A 17174-nucleotide genomic window follows, 5' to 3' on the forward strand; every position below is an offset into this window, starting at 1 on the left:
AATGTCTGCACTGCCACAGAGCAGTACTGACGGAGCTTCGACTGTTGGAAGGCCATTAGCAGAAGGGGCAATGTTGGAGGTTGCAGTCCTGACAGAGGGCTGCATTGCCAGAGGAATGGTGCTGAAGGGGCACTATACTGTCAGTGGGGCAGCACTGGGAGACCACTCAACTGTCAGTGGGGCAGCACTGGGAGGCCACTCAACTGTCAGTGGGGCAGCTATGTGGGTGCACAGACTGTGAAGTTATCAAACTTTGGACGGGACCTTAGTCCAAGGCCTTACTTGTCTTTTCAATGATGCAGGAGATACATCGGCATGATAGTGTCACTAGAGGCAGTCACTAGAGTGTTTTGCCCAGGGTGAAAACGTCAAATACTAGCGGGCATAGCTTTAAAGTGAGAGGGGGGAGTTTAAGGGAGATGTGCAAGGTAAGTGGTAGGTGCCCGGAACATGTGCTGCCCAGGGACGTGGTGGAAACAGATGCAATAGAAACATTAAAGGGACATTTAGACAGGCAGGGAATGGAGCACTATGGACCATGTGCAGGCAGGTGGGATCAGTTAGATTGGTATCACGGTCAGTACAGACATGGTGGGCCGAAGGGCCTGTTTCTGTGCTGTACTGTTCTATGTTCATCCTTGCTGCCTGGCTCTCACAAGCCAGAATGCTCAAGAGGTATTTCCTGTGGGTTTAAGGATATCTTATCTTCATTATCGCACCTGCATTTCTTCTCAATCAGGTTTCCCAGTGGACAAAAGACATCCCAACTGCCCTCCCTGATGTGGCTCTTTTATTTTACAGGAATGGGAAATGAAGTCCTCAGTATAATCAGTTTCTTCACCAAAGAACAACCTCCATGTGAAGATGCCCTGCTTTGTGGGACTCTGCACTGTAAATATTGGAATCATCATGTGGATCATGCATTAAAAAAAGGATTCCTTCCTGCCTTCCAGTTCTTATAGGAGGGCGATTCCTGTACTGCACCCAGTTTTCTGTTCGAGTCTGAGACCTGAACCAAGTGTGCAGAAGCTGGGATCAGACTGCAGTCTTAGCACTTGGGGTGATGGAACCTCCAAACAACTTTGGTTCCAGAACACCTGTCCAACTTCAATGTGTTAATCTCACGATGGCTAAAAATGAGAGCAAAATACTTGCTACATCAATTTGTTCAAACCCCCCCTTAGTGATTCCTCTTCTCTCACCTGCCGTTCTTTCATCTGGAAGCAAAAACACAGATATCACTAATCCTCTGGTCGATCAGGTGTCGTTTTTGGCAGACATGAGGTGGCATTTAAGTCGTTTATTCTTTAGAACAGAATTCTAAAGTTGTCTGTACAGAGTGGTGATGTCTCACCGAGGGAAAGTTAATGCTCCTTTCTACTTTGGACATCCTCCGCCAGCAGAAGTTATCGATCAACCCTAAATCTGTCTGGGATAACAAAAGCAATGCAGGTTTCCCCAGAACAGAGAGTTGGTGACCAAGTCTAATAATAACTTGTCAGGTAAACACTCATCATCTGCTATGTATTAACAACAGTTCAGCAATCCACAATTCTCCTTTAAGTATCTATCAAACTGCTGGTGTTTGATTGCAGCAGTAATGATGTTTACAGCTAAATCTCTGGGCTTGGGGCTAAAACCCATTCTTGACTATTACCACGCAACCGTAGTGAGGACATGTCTGTACGTGGGCGCGTTAGGTCAGTGGTAGAGACATTCCGATCTGACACTTGCTGCTTTGATGGACACATGGAGTTGGGGACATGGGTGCCTACCCAGCAGAACATCTGGCTTTTGATAGGAAGAGGGAGATAAGTAACTTGTTTAAAATAGGAATCAAAAACTTTCTAAAGCACTTATTAATCACACTGGAGCAAAATAACACTGCATGTGTCACAGAGCATCACCGAGACTCACATCAATTATCAGATTTTGAGCACCAGATTTTATGGAATCTTATCTCTGTACTTCACTTGTTTATAAATTGTAAATGTCTGTTTTCTTTCTTAAAATGATTTGTACCTTGTGTTGTGTGAGAGAAGTTCATGGTATTGTGGATGAAAGTGTCAGCAAAGACCAGTTAAGTGTTTGGTCTCCCTCTGTGGAAGGGGCAGCACATGGGGAAAGAATGTGTACAGGTGGGGTGCTGCAAGGCTGGAGGTCGGCTCTCGAGCCACCAAGCATGCACTGAGGATTGAGCTCCATGTCCCGTTTTTCCAATACTATCTCAGCCAGATATATGTAGCACCCAAGCTTGTCTGAAACTCAGCTGCTTCTCCCAGACCCACCCAGGCTGAAGCTCACTCTGACCCACCCATGCTGAGTGAAAGTGAAGGTCTGATCTGTGGTGGTTTGCTGCCTGACATCAGCTTTGTGAAGAAAGGAGGGATAGTCACTGAACATGGTGCGTGTTCGTGGATGTCACATGAAGATGTGACCTGCTGTTTATTTTGTTTAGATGGTCACGGTGGCTGTTGGGGTAGGAAGTCAGGTGGCTGCTCCTTATTGTAAGAATCTCCTGATGACAGGTACTTAAATGAAGATATTCAACTATAAGGAACCAATGCTGAGAAATTACTGTGGTGCATTTCAATGGCATTAAAACAGGACCGTGTGTCACACAGAAATGAGTAGCATTAAGCCATTCAGCCCTGTATTCCGGCTTTGTCATTCAGTGATATCTATCAATCACCTCGGCACTGCTTTCCTGCACTAATCCCATATCCTCTCATCACCAGGTGTATCCTTCCTTACGTAGTGGGGCCAACCTGTACACAGCATTTAAAATGTAGTTCACCAGCGCCTTAAATAATTGCAGTTTGACGTTCATACTCACACTTTCTTGCACTAAGGGATAAAATTCTGTTTCCCTTCCCAGAGAGTGATAGTAGATGGCGGTCTCTCTCTGACTGGAGGCCTGTATCTAGTGGTGTGCCGCAGGGATCAGCGCTGGGTCCATTGTTTATCATCAACGTTTAGATGTGGCAGATTGGATCAGCAAATTTGCGGATGACACTAAGATTGGGGGTGTAGTGGACAGCGAGGAAGGCTATCAAAGCTTGTAGCCTGATCTTGACGAGCTGGGAAAATGGGCTGAAAAACGGTAGGTGAAATTTAATGCAGAAAAGTGTGAGGTGTTGCACTTTGGGAGGACAAACCAGGGTAAGGCACAGTGAATGGTAGGGCTCCGAGGTGTGCGGTAGAACAAAGGGACCTGGAAATACAGATCTGTAATTCCTTGGAAGTGGCATCACAGGTAGATGGGGTCATAAAGAGAGCTTTTGACACTTTGGCCTTCGGAAATTGGGGCACTGAGTACAAGAATTGGGATGTTGTGTTGAAGTTGTACAAGACATTGGTGAGGCTGGATTTGAAGCATTGTGTACAGTTCTGGTCACCTACCTACAGGAAAGATATCAATAAGCTAGAAAGAGTGCAGAGAAAATTCATGAGGATGTTGCTAGGACTTGAGGACCTGAGTTGTAGGGAAAGGTTAAATAGGTTAGGACTTTAAGATCTCCCCTCATTCTGCGCTCCAGGAAATATAGAGGTATACAAACTTACTAGGGCTATAGATAGGGTGAATGCATGCAGGCTTGCATTTTAAAGTTGGTTGAGACTAGAACTAGAGGTCATAGGTAGAGGGTGAAAGGTGAAATATTTAAGGGGAATAGGAGGTGAAATTTCTTCACTCAGAGGGTGGTGCGAGTGTGGAACGAGCTGCCAGTGGAAGTGGTAGACGCGGGTTCAATTGTAACCTTTAAGAGAAGTTTGGATAGGTGCATGGGAGGGGTTTGGAGGGATATGGTCCGGGTGCAGGCAGATGGGACTGGGCAGATCAGGTTGGCATGGACTAGATGGGCTGAAGGGCCTGTTTCCGTGCTGTAGTGCTCTATGACTCCACGTTAACTTTCAGTGATCCCTCACAAGGACACTGTCCCCCCTCAATACCAGTACCGTTCGATCTCCCATCACCCTGTGCCGATTCATTAAAGTCCCATGATGATTACGATCTCCGGTTGTGATTCCCAGAATAACATTGGGTCAGTTTCAGTCCAGGCCGGTGATGAGCAGCTGCTAGCCTTACCCCAGCAGCTGAAACTCAAAGGTACACACACAATATTGGCAGCAATTTGTACATCTTAAACAAACAGTTTTACTGTTTACTGGACATGGGGGAAACAAACCTGCAGGGCAAGAGGGATGGAGCAGGGAAATGGGACTGACTGGATTGCTCTACAGACTCAATCTGACGTCACCTCTGCTATGTTCCTCTGACACTCTTACAGCGACTGGATGCTGCTGTGATGGAAAGAGGGTGGAACAGTGCTCAAGAGAGTCAGAAGGAAATGAATGGGATGGTGAAGAACACATTTTGCGTGTGGAGACCCTCAGGCTAACAGGGCGGCACTCCCAGCAGGAGGCTGCTGGGGAGGTTTTTATCAGGAGTAGCACCATATGTGCCTGCGATAAATATCTGAACTTTGAGGATCCGTGCAATGTAAGCAAATCCTACGTCCCCTCTGCCTGCTCCCTTTGGTTAAAGAAACAGTAGATGACGTCTCCTGTACTTGAGTATGGAGTTTGAGCGAATCCCCTCACGTGGCAGAGATTGGAATGATGCTAAGGGCTAGAAAGCTGGGAGTGACCTTGATGTGCAAAATACTCCCAGCAAACACGTCATAGAGTCCTAGAGTTATACCGCATGGAAACAGGCCCTTCGGCCCAACTCATCCATGCTGACCAAGATATTTATCTGAACTACTCCCATATTCCTGCATTTGGCCCATATCTTTTCTATCCATGATCCTGCCCAAATATCTTTTAACTGCACTCTACAGCTTCCTCTGGCAGCTCATTCCATATACTCGCCACCAAAAGTTGCCCCTCAGGTCCCTCTCACCTTAAATCTCCTCACCATAAATCTCACCTCAGCCTCCTATGCTTCAGGGAAAACAGTCCCAGCTTCTCCTTATAATTCGAGCCGTCCACTCCGGTAACAACCTCGTGCACCCTGACAGCTCTCACCGAGGACAAATGATGCAGTCTGAGTGTCGGCCCTCTGAAGACAATGGTTTACAGGGAAATGGGATTGGAATAAGATGCTTCTTCAGTCAGTAATTAAGAACAGTGGTTTTTCAGACCTATGAAGTTGAAAATCACACTGAAGTCAGATTTTGAGTGTCGCAAAGTTGTTGGTATCATTTGGAGAAGAAAAGGAAGCCAATGCAAATGAAAGCCTTCCCGACAAATCTGGAGTAAAAGTTTCAGATGGAATTAAATGCAGCATGTGGAAGAAATGTGCTCTACTTGGGATGTAGCTGATTCTCAACAGCACGGTGCTATACCGTTTTGGAGCTATGCAATGCAAATTCTGGGCTGTAATATCCTTGAGGTCGATGCAAACAATATGTGCAGATATGGGCAATATGTCATATTACCAAACCTCAAGAAAGACTGTCAACCAGGACTGAAAACCCTGACAATATTTCTGCCCCATTTACCCATGCTCCCCTGAAACCCAACAAAAATGTGTTGATCTCAACCTTGAAAACTGCATCTCCAGCTTCCCTAAGCTTTCGAGAGAGCCAAGTGAAGATTTTCATCTCCCTTTGTATTAACAATTGCTTCGTGGTCAGATACACAAACAAAAATCTGCTTCGTCTTTGTCAGCACCGACAGAAACTCTCGAGCTTGTCGCCCTTCACTACTGCTTTGTAGCAACCCCACTCACTTTTGAGGGACTGTTAACCCCAGCCAGCTGCCATCATCAATGGTGGAGGCAGCCTTGAACTTCAGGAGCAGACGTACACATCGTATTTAAAACATGTCCAAAATATGTCCCTATGAAATTCTAGTTGATTATTTTGAAGCATCATCAAGCTGTGATTATTGCCGAAGTGCAGCTTTGTCTTGGAGCCATTCCTCAGTAACATCAGTGGCAGACTAACTTAAAAAGTTTTGTGACAGGGCTAAAGAAGGGAATGTTGGTCAAGGATTGTCACCAACCTTTCAAAAAGAGTCAAGGGAATCCAATTTATAGCCTGTATCCTTTTCCCACGGTTGAAATAGCTAATACTAGAGGGCATGCATTTAATGTCAGAGAAGGTTAAGTTCAAAGGAGCTGTGCAGGGAAGGTTTTTTTTAAACGCACGCAGAGAGTGGTGGGTGCCTGGAATGTGCTGCCAGGGGTAGTGGTGGAGGCAGATATGACAGAGGCATTTAAGAGGCTCTTAGACAGGCATGTGTATGTTCAGAGACTGGAGGGAGATGTACATTGCGTAGGCAGAAAGGATTAGTTTAGTTAGGCATTTAATTTCTAGGTTAATTAGTTCAGCACAATATCATCTGCTGAAGGGCCTGTTTCTGTGCGGTACTGTTCTATGTTCGAACTTCCAGCTCATTATCAAAACAAGTAGATAACACTTTGAAATGATGGCGAAAGGAGGTGTGTTGAGTTGTGACCCAGAGGCGGTGGACAGTAATGCAGAATTGGTTTGGGTTGAGATCATGGAGCACTGAAACATGCCCTTTGGCCCACCTCATCCATGTCGAGTGAAGTGCCGACCAGAGCTCTTCCCATCTGCCTGTGTTTGGACCATATCCCTCTAAATGGGGATAGCATGGGACCCATGGAGACGTGGCTGTGTGGATTCGGAATTGGCTCACCCACAGAAGGCAGAGGGTGGTGGTAGATGGAGCGTATTCTGCCTGGAGCTTGGTGACCAGTGGTGTTCCGCAGGGATCTGTTCTGGGACCCCTGCTCTGTGTGAATTTTATAAGTGACTTGGATGAGGAAGTGGAGGGAGGGGTTAGTAAGTTTGCAGATGACACAAAGGTTGGTGGTGTTGTGGATAGTGTAGGAGGTTGTCGTAGGTTACAACAGGATATAAACAAGATGCAGAGTTGGGTGGAGAAGTGGCAGATGGAGGTCAATCTGGGAAAGTGCGAAATGATGCACTTTGGAAGAACGAACTTGAAGATGGTTAATGGCAGGATTCTTAGCAGTGTGGAGGAACAGAGGGATCTTGGGTTCCAAGTCCATAGATCCCTCAAAGTTGCTGCCCGAGTTGATAGAGTGGTTAAGAAGGCGTATGGTGTGTTGGCCTTCATTGATCGAGGGATTGAGTTCAAGAGCCACGAGGTAATGTTCCAGCTCTATAAAACTGGTTAGACCACACTTAGAGTATTGTGTTCAGTTCTGGTCACCTCCTTATAGGAAGGATGTGGAAGCTTTAGAGAGGGTGCAGGGGAGATTTACCAGGATATTGCCTGGATTAGAGAACATGTCTTATGAGGAAAGGATGAGCGAGCTAGGGCTTTTCTCTTTGGAGCGATGCAAGGTGAGAGATGACTTGATAGAGGTGTATAAGATTATGAGGGGCATAGATGGAGTGGACAGCCAGCACCATTTCCCCAGGGTGGCAATGGCCAATACCAGAGGACCTCAGTTTGTCAGAGGAGGAAAGTTTAGGGGAAATGTCAGAGGTAGTTTTTTTGTTTATAAACACAGAGAGTGGTGCGTGCCTGGAACATTTAAAAAACTCTTAGATAGACACATGGCTGTAAGAAAAATGGAGGGTTATGGGCTGTGTAGGAGGGAAGGGTTAGTTTGATCATGGAGTTGGTCAGCACAACATTGTGGGCTGAAGGGCCCGTACTGTGCTGTACTGTTCTACGTTCCATGTAAATCTTTCCTTTCCATGTGCCTGTCCAAATGGCTTTTAAACGTTATAATAGTATCCTCCTCTACCAACTCCTCTGGTAGCTTGTTCCATATACCGACCACCTGTGTGAATACATAACCCCTCAGGTCCCCTCTAAATCTTTCCCTTCACCTCAAACCTACGCCCTCTAGTTTTACACTCTCCTACCACTGGAAAAAGACCGTGACCATTCACCTTATCTACATCCTTGATGACTTCATGTACCTCCATAAAGTCACCCCAAGACTCCATAAAGTCACTAAAAAAAGGCCCAGCCTACCCAGTCTCTCCTCGTAACTCAAGCCCTCCAGTCCCAATAATATCCTTGTGAATCTTTTCTGCAGCCTTTCCAGCTTAATGACATCCTCCCTGTAGTGTGGCATCCAGAACTGACTTGTGGGCTGCCCCAGAACACTCTACACAAAAGATGTATTTCACTGTGTGTTTCAGTGGACATGTGACTAATAAAGGTATCTTATTTTATTTACTGTGCAGGTCCTGCTGTTAACCAGTGCTGTCCAACACTGTTAAGTCCCTCCTGCCATTCCTTTGCCTACTTTCCAATGAAAAGCAGGGTAAGAAGACATGGGTTGGAATAGTCTTTAGGTCCCCAAAATGTGATCTCTCATTAGGGTAAAGCACAAATAGGTAAATATCTAGGGCATGTTTGAAGGAAACTGCAATTATCATGGGAGGTTTGAATCCACTTTTCTTCTTAAAACAGTATGTTACGGAACCCACCTGGGAACAGCCTATTTCAGACTGGGCCGTGAATAACGAGGATGGTTCAATAAGGGTTCTTGTGGTTAAAGATCCCCTGCGAAGTAGTGAGCACAACTTGATAAAATTCCAGATGCAGTTTCAGGGTGCACACCACAGAACCAAAACCATCACTTTAACTTAACACAAGAGATTCTGCAGCTGCTGGAATCTGGAACAACACACACAAAGTGCTGGAGGAACTCGGCAGGTCAGGCGGCATCCATGGAGGGAAATAAACAGTCGACGTTTCGGCTTGAGACCTTTCACCAGGAATTAAATGAGCATATAATGGTATGAAGGTGGAGTTGTCTAAGATGGAATGGGGAAAATAAGCTAACAGACAATCAGTAGATAAACGGATATTTAAACAGTTGGTCCATAACACGGTGAGCCAAAGAGCCCATTCCCGTACTGTACGACCCTATAACACTCAGCAGGAATTTAATCCAATTAGAAAAAGGGATTCCATGAGAAAGAGGCACATCTGTGGTTAACAAAGAAGGTCCAGGGTAATATTAAATTGAAAGCTAGAGCAGACAAATCGCAATGCTGGAGGTAGGCCAGAGGACTGGAAGATTTTAGGATCCAGCGGCAAAAGACTAAAAAGCTCATTAGAAGGGAGAAAATTGACTTTGAGGGGAATCTTTCAATGTAATATCAAAACAGTCAGAGTTTCTATAGATATATCAACAGAACCGGAGGATTGGAGGGTGGCAAATGTTGTCCCCTTATTCAAAAAAGGTAGTAGGGATGGTCCAGGGAATTATAGACCGGTGATCCTCGCGTCTGTGGTGGGTAAGCTGTTGGAAAGGGTTCTAAGAGATAGGATCTATGAGCATGTAGAGAATCATGGACTGATTAGGGACAGCCAGCATGGCTTTGTGAAGGGAAGATCACAAGACAAGGGAGTAGAAGTAGGCCATTCGGCCCATCGAGTCTGCTCCAAAGAAAAGGGGAAAAAGAAAAAAAGAAATGAGAAATGGGAAAAAAAGAAAAAAAAAACTATTCTAATCCCAATTTCCAGCCTTATCCCATATCCCTGGATACCTTGACTAATTAGATATCTATCTATCTCCTCCTTAAACGCCTCCAATGATTTGGCCTCCACTGCTGTACGTGGAAAGGAATTCCATAAAATCACCACCCTCTGGCTAAAGAAATTCCTCCTCATCTCTGTTTTAAACCTGTACCCTCTAATTCTAAGATTGTGCCCTCTGGTCCTGGACTCACCCACCAAGGGAAACAGCTTGGCCACATCTACTCTGTCCAGTCCTTTCAACATTTTAAATGTTTCCATGAGGTCCCCTCTCATTCTTCTGTACTCCAGTGAGTACAGTCCAAGAGCCGACAAACGCTCATCATACGTAAGCCCTTTCATTCCGGGAATCATCCTCGTAAATCTCCTCTGAACCCTCTCCAACATCAGCACATCCTTCCTAAGATATGGGGCCCAAAACTGTGCACAGTATTCCAAATGAGGCCTCACTAATGCCCCGTAGAGCCTCATCAACACCTCCCTACTTTTATACACTATACCTCTCGAAATGAATGCCAACATAGCATTCGCTTTCCTTACCACCGATCTGACCTGGTGGTATCAGGTCTACTCCTCCACCTATCTTGGTGTCATCTGCAAACTTAGCCACAAAACCATTTACACCATCATCCAAATCGTTAACGTACAGGGTAAAAAGAAGCGGCCCCAACACCGACCCCTGCCGAACACCACTAGTAATCAGTAGCCAACCAGAACAGGATCCTTTTATTCCCACACTTTGCTTTCTGCCAACCAGCCAATGCTCCACCCATTCTGTTATCCTACCTGTAATTCCATGACCTCTCATCTTATTAATCAGTCTCTTGTGCGGCACCTTGTTGAAGGCCTTTTGAAAGTCTAAATACACAACATCTACAGCCTCTCCCTTATCCACCCTACCTGAGATTTCCTCAAAAATCTCCAATAGGTTAGTCAGGCAGGATCTTCCCTTCACAAAATCATGTTGGCTTGGACCTATCTTGCCTTGTGCCTCTAGGTATTCCATAACCTCATCCTTGAGGATCAATTCTAATAACTTTCCCACCACTGACATCAGACTAATAGGTCTGTAATTTCCTTTATGCTGCCTCCCACCTTTCTTATACAGCAGAACTACATTTGCTACCCTCCAGTCCTCAGGAACAATGTCGGAGTCTATCGATTCCTGGAAAATTATCACCATTGCATCCGCAATCTCTAAAGCCACCTCCTTCAGAACCTGGGGATGCACCTCATCCGGTCTGGGAGACTTATCAGTCTTTAGTCCATTTAGCTTTCCTAGCACCTTCTCTCTAGTAATCATAACTGAACTCAGTTCCAGCCCTTGAGACCCCTGACTATCTGGTATATTGCTGATGTCCTCCACAGTGAAGACCGATGCAAAATACTCATTTAGTTCCTCTGCCATCTCTTTATCATCCATTATAGTCTCTCCCGCACCATTATCGATTAGTCCTATATCAACCCATGTCTCTCTTTTACTCCTCACATGTTTAAAAAAACTCTTAGTATCCTTTCGAATATTATCTGTCAACTTCCTTTCATAATTCATCTTTCCTTTCCTAATGACCTTCTTAGTTTCTTTCTGCAGGTTTTTAAAAGTTTCCCAGTCTTCTGTTTTCCTACTAATTCTTGCTTCCCTGTACGCCCTCCCTTCTGCTCTTATTTTAGCCTTAACCTCTCTTGTTCTCCACATTTGTGCCTTTTTTCCATTTAAATGTGGAGGCATTGGAGAGGGTGCAGAGGAGATTTACCAGGATGCTGCCTGGATTGGAGGGTATTGAATATGAGGAGAGGCTTAAGGTGCTAGGGCTTTATTCACTGGAAAGGAGGAGGATGAGAGGAGACATGATAGAGGTATATAAAATATTGAGAGGAATAGATAGAGTAGACAGTCAGCGCCTCCTTCCCAGGGCACCAATGCTCAAGACGAGAGGTCATGGCTTTAAGGTTATGGGTGGGAGGTTCAGGGGAGATGTCAGAGGGAGGTTTTTCACCCAGAGAGTGGTTGGTGCATGGAATGCACTGCCTGGGGTGGTGGTGGAGGCAGATACATTGAACAGGTTCAAGAGCTTGTTGGATAGGCATATGGAGGAACGTGAGATAGAGGGATATGCGGGAGGAAGGGGTTAGGTAGTGTGAGGGTGGTCTGATGGACGGCACGACACGGTGGGCCGAAGGGCCTGTTTTGTGCTGTATGGTTCTCTGGTTTTATGGTTAAAACCTTTTTTCTTGGAATATATCTATCCTGCATTTTCCTTATTTCTTGTAGAAATTCCATCCATTTCTGCTCCACCGTCCCTCCAGCTAGCTTACCCTTCCAATCAATTTGGTCCAGCTCCTCTCTCATACACTGTAATTTCCTTTGTTCCACTGAAATATCGATACACCAGTTATCAGCTTCTCCTTCTCAAATTTGAAACTGAACTCAATCTTATTGTGATCACTGGTTCCCAATGGTTCCTTCACCTTTAGTTCCCTAATCACCTCCGGTTCTTTACACAGCACCCAATCCAAAACAGCCGATCCCCTGGTGGGCTCATCAACAAGCTGCTCCAAAAAGCCGTCCCATAGACATTCCACAAACTCACTCTCCTGAGATCTACTGCCTTGCTAGATTTCCCAGTCCACCTTCATGTTAAAATCCATAAGGTCCATACCTACCCTCATTCATAGCTACCTTAAAACTTAGGGAATTATTTTAACATTGTCACTCTGACTCGCTTTATCTATTTCTAACTGCAACTTACAGTCCACTTCCTGACTGCTATTAGGGGGCCTATATATAACTGCTACTATTGTCCTTTTACCCTTGCTATTTCTTAGCTCCACCCATAAAGATTCCACCTCTTCTGACCCAATGTCCTTCCTTTCTATTGATTTTATATCATTACTAACCATCATGGCCACACCACCCCCTCTGCCTACCCGCCTATCCTTCCTATACACTGTGTACCCCTGGACATTTAGTTCCCAATCACATCCGTCATAAAGCCATGACTCGGTGATTGCCACGATGCCGTGTTTATTAACCTGTAGCTGTGCCACTAGGTCATCTACTTTATTCCTAATGCTACGTGCATTTAAATATAGTACAGTTAGTCCAGTATCTGCTATTGATTTTGTTGTACTTCTATTGTTCAGCAAATTATCCTGACTTTTCACCTGCCTGTCCTTACCATCCTCACTACACACTATCATGGACTTGTTTACAAACATAGAAACATAGAAACGAAGGGCACAATTCAGGCCCTTCGGCCCACAAAGCTGTGCCGAACATGTCCCTACCCTAGAAATGACTAGGCTTACCCATAGCCCTCTATTTCACTCAGCTCCATGTACCCATCTAACAGTCTCTTGAAAGACCCTGTCGTATCCGCCTTCACCACCGTTGCCGGCAGCCCATTCCACACACTCACCACTCTCTGAGTAAAAAACTTACCCCTGACATCTCCTCTGTACCTACTCCCCAGCACCTTAAACCTATGTCCTCTTGTGGCCACCAATTCAGCCCTGGGGAAGAGCCTCTGACTATCTACCCTATCAATACCTCTCATCATCTTATACACCTCAATCAGGTCCCCCCTCATCCTCCGTCTCTCCAAGGAGAAAAGGCCGAGTTCCCTCATCCTGCTTTCATAAGGCATGCTCCGCATTCCAGGCAGCATCCTTGTAAATCTCCTCTGCACCCTCTCTATGGCTTCCACATCTTTCCTGTAGTGAGGCGACCAGAACTGAGCACAATACTCCAAGTAGGGTCTGACCAGGGACCTATATAGCTGCAATAATACCTCACGGCTCCTAAATTCAATTCCCCGATTGATGAACGACAATACACCATATGCCTTCTTAACCACAGAGTCAACCTGTGCAGCCACTTTGAGCGTCCTATGGACTCGGACCCCAAGATCCCTCCGATCCTCCACACTGCCAAGAGTCCTACCATTAAGACTATATTCCACCAACATATTTGACCTACCAAACTGAACCACTTCACACTTATCTGGGTTGAACTGAATCTCCCACAGCAACCTGGGGTACATCAAAGCCCAACTCTGCATCCTATCTATGTCCCTCTGTAACCTCTGACAGCCCTCCACACTATCCACAACACCCCCAACCTTCGTGTCATCTGCAAACTTACTAACCCACCCCTCCACTTCCTCATCCAGGTCGTTTATAAAAATCACAAACAGTAAGGGTCCCCTTACAGATCCCTGAGGTACACCACTGGTCACCAACCTCCACTCAGAATACGACCCTTCAACAACCACTCTTTACCTTCTGTGGGCCAGCCAGTTCTGGATCCACACTGCAATGTCCCCTTGGATCCCATGTCTCCTCACCTTCTCCATAAGCCTTATGTGGGGTACCTTATCAAACACCTTGCTGAAATCCATATACACTACATCTACTGCTCTCCCTTCATCGATGCGCTTAGTCACATCCTTAAAAAATTCAATCAGGCTTGTAAGGCAGGACCTGCCCTTGACAAAGCCATGCTGACTATTCCTAATCACATTATACCTCTCCAAATGTTCATAAGTCCTGCCTCTCAGGATCTTCTCCATCAGCTTACCAACCACTGAGGTAAGGCTCACCGGTCTATAATTCCCTACTCCCCTTCTTGAATAAGGGAACAACATCTGCAACCCTCCAATCTTCTGGAACCTCTCCCGTCTCCATCGATGACACAAAGATCATCGTCAGAGGCTCTGCAATCTCCTCCCTCGCCTCCCACAGCAGTCTGGGGTACATCTCATCCGGTCCTGGCGACTTATCCAACTTGATGCTTTCCAAAAGTTTCAGCACCTCCTCCTTCCTAATATCTACGTGCTCAAGCTTTTCAGCCCGCTGCAAGTCCTCACTACAATCCCCCAGATCTTTTTCCGTGGTGAATACTGACGTAAAGTATTCATTAAGTACCTCCGCCATTTCTTCCAGATCCATACACACTTTCCCACTGCTGCACTTGATAGGCCCTATTCTTTCGCATCTTATCCTCTTACTCTTCACATACTTGTAGAACACCTTGGGGTTTTCCTTAATCCTGCCCGCCAAGGCCTTCTCATGTCCCCTTCTGGCTCTCCTAATCTCTTTCTTAAGTTCCTTCCTTTTAGCCTTGTACTCCTCCAGACCTCTGACATTACCTAGCTCTCCGTACCTTTTGTAAGCTTTTCTTTTCCTTTTGACTAGATTTATTATAGCCTTCGTGCACCACGGTTCCTGTATCCTGTCATGACTCTCCTGTCTCATTGGAACATGTCTATGCAGAGCTCCACACAAATCCCCCCTGAATATTTGCCACATTTCTTCCATACTTTTCCCTGAGAACATCTGTTCCCAATTTAATCTTCCAATTTCCTGCCTGAGGGCCTCATAATTCCCTTTACTCCAAGCAAACGCCCTTCTAGTCTGTCTGTTCCTATCCCTCTCCAGTGCTAATGTAAAGGAGATAGAATTATGATCACTATCTCCAAAATGTTCACCCACTGAGAGATCTGACACCTGACCAGGTTCATTTCCCAATATCAAATCAAGCACAGCCTCTCCTCTTGTAGGTCTATCTACATATTGTGTCAAGAACTCTTCCTGAACACACCTAACAAACTCCACCCCATCTAAACCCTCACTGTCTGGAGATGCAAATCGATGTTTGGGAAATTAAAATCCCCCATCACAACAACTCTGTTATTCTCACACCTTTCTAGGATCTGCTTCCCTATCTGCTCCTCAATAACCCTGTCACTATTGGGCGCCCTATAAAAAACACCCAGTAAAGTTATCGACCCCTTCCTGTTCCTAACCTCCACCCACAGAGACTCCGTAGACAGTCCCTCCACAACGTCCACCTTTTCCGCAGCCGTGACACTATCTCTGATCAACAGTGCCACTCCCCCACCTCTTTTGTCTCCCTCCCTGTCCTTTCTGAAACATCTAAAACCCAGCACTTGAAGCAACCATTCCAGTCCCTGAGCCATCCAAGTCTCTGTAACGGCCACCACATCATAGCTCCAAGTATCGATCCAAGCTCTAAGCTCATCCGCCTTGTTCACAACACTCTTTGCGTTAAAATAGACACATCTCAAACCTGTCTGAACACGTCCCTTCTCTATCACCTGCCTCTGGTACTTACTCCTAGCCTCCTCTATTTGAGAGCCAAACACCTTTTCCCCAGTCTCTCCAGTACGGATCTCACCCCCCCACAATTCTAGTTTAAACTCTCCCCAGTAGCCTTAGCAAACCTCCCCGCCAGTATGTTGGTCCCCCTGGGGTTCAAGTGCAACCCGTCCTCTTTGAACAGGTTATACCTGCCCCGAAAGAGGCCTCAATGATCCAGAAAACTGAATCCCTGCTCCTTGCTCCAATCCCTCAACCACGCATTTAACCTCCTCCTCATTCTGTTCCTGTACCCACTGTCGCTTAGCACAGGCAGTAATCTGGAAATGACTACCTTTGAGGCCCTGCTTCACAACTTCCTTCCTAATTCTCTATAGTCTCTTTTCAGGACCTCATTCCTTTCCCTACCTATGTCGTTGGTACCAATATGTACCACGACCTCTGGCTGTTCTCCCTCCCACTTCAGGATATCTTGGACGCGATCTGAAACATCCCGAACCCTGGCACCTGAGAGGCAAACTACCTTCCGAGTTTCTTTCCTGCGTCCACAGAATCGCTTGTCTGCCGACCTAACTATAGGGTTCCCCATCACTAGTGCCCTCCTCCCTCCTTCCCTGCCCATCTGAGCCACAGGGCCGGGCTCTGTGCCAGAGACACTGCCACTGTTGCTTCCCCCAGGTAGGCTGTCTCCCCCAACAGTACTCAAGCAGGAGTACTTATTGTCAAGGGGTACAGTCACAGGGGTGCTCTCTGGTACCTGACTCTTCCCCTTCCCCCTCCTGACTGTGACCCACTTGCCTGACTCCCACGGCCCCGGTGTGACCACCTGCCTATAACTCCTTTCTATCACCTCCTCATTCTCCCTGACCAGACGAAGGTCATCGAGCTGCATCTCCAGTTCCCTAACACGGTCCCTCAGGAGCAGCAGTTCGACACACCGGGCGCAGACTTAGCCTTCCCGGAGGTAGGGAAACTCCGGAAACTCCCACATCTGACACTGAGTACAGGAAACCGCACTGATACCCCTTCCTTTCCTCGAGTCACCTCCCTTTCCTCGCCCCTTTACCCGAAGCCCCTTGAGCCAAAGCCCAGAACACTCTGCTCCGTCTCACTCCACTGCCCGCTCCGACGCTGCCCGTTGTATAGGCTGTTTGCTTTTTAAACTGCCCGCACCACGCCTGCGCAGTCCAGCCCCCACTCTACCGCTTAAAACTTAAAACACTTATAAAAGTACCTTATAAAAAAATCTAACCCTAATAATTACAACCCTATTAAAAACTAACCCTTACACCTCATCCTCGATCCTAACATCCTGTATCCTAACGTCCTGGTTTGTTGTACTTCTATTGTTCAGCAAATCATCCTGACTTCTCACCTGCCTGTCCTTCTTGCCCTCCTCACTGCACACTGTCTTGGACTTGTTTCTATAAACCTCCTCCCTTACCCTCACATCCTGTATCCTAACATCCTGGTTGCCATCCCCCTGCCAGATTAGTTTAAACCCTCCCCAACAGCTAAATTAAACATTCTCATCAGGATATTTGACCCTT

The 17174-nt window shown here is 46.2% G+C and overlaps 1 protein-coding gene across 5 annotated transcripts in view; it reads left to right on the forward strand.

The window, feature by feature from the left end:
• LOC127584135 (actin filament-associated protein 1-like 2) overlaps positions 1-2045 on the forward strand; it is a 135412-nt gene extending 133367 nt beyond the window's left edge. For 3 of the 5 annotated variants that reach the window (XM_052040706.1, XM_052040709.1, XM_052040707.1), the window contains exon 17: positions 802-2044. In XM_052040706.1, coding sequence (XP_051896666.1) covers positions 802-828 — 27 coding nt within the window. In that variant the 3' untranslated portion in view covers positions 829-2044. Of the gene's footprint in view, positions 1-801 lie in introns of all 5 variants that reach the window. The other 2 variants (XM_052040710.1, XM_052040711.1) reach the window with 1 other exon arrangement.
• The last annotated feature ends 15129 nt before the right edge of the window (positions 2046-17174 follow it).

This window comes from Pristis pectinata, chromosome 29 (assembly GCF_009764475.1).
Source record: "Pristis pectinata isolate sPriPec2 chromosome 29, sPriPec2.1.pri, whole genome shotgun sequence".
Taxonomy (NCBI): Eukaryota; Metazoa; Chordata; class Chondrichthyes; order Rhinopristiformes; family Pristidae; genus Pristis; species Pristis pectinata.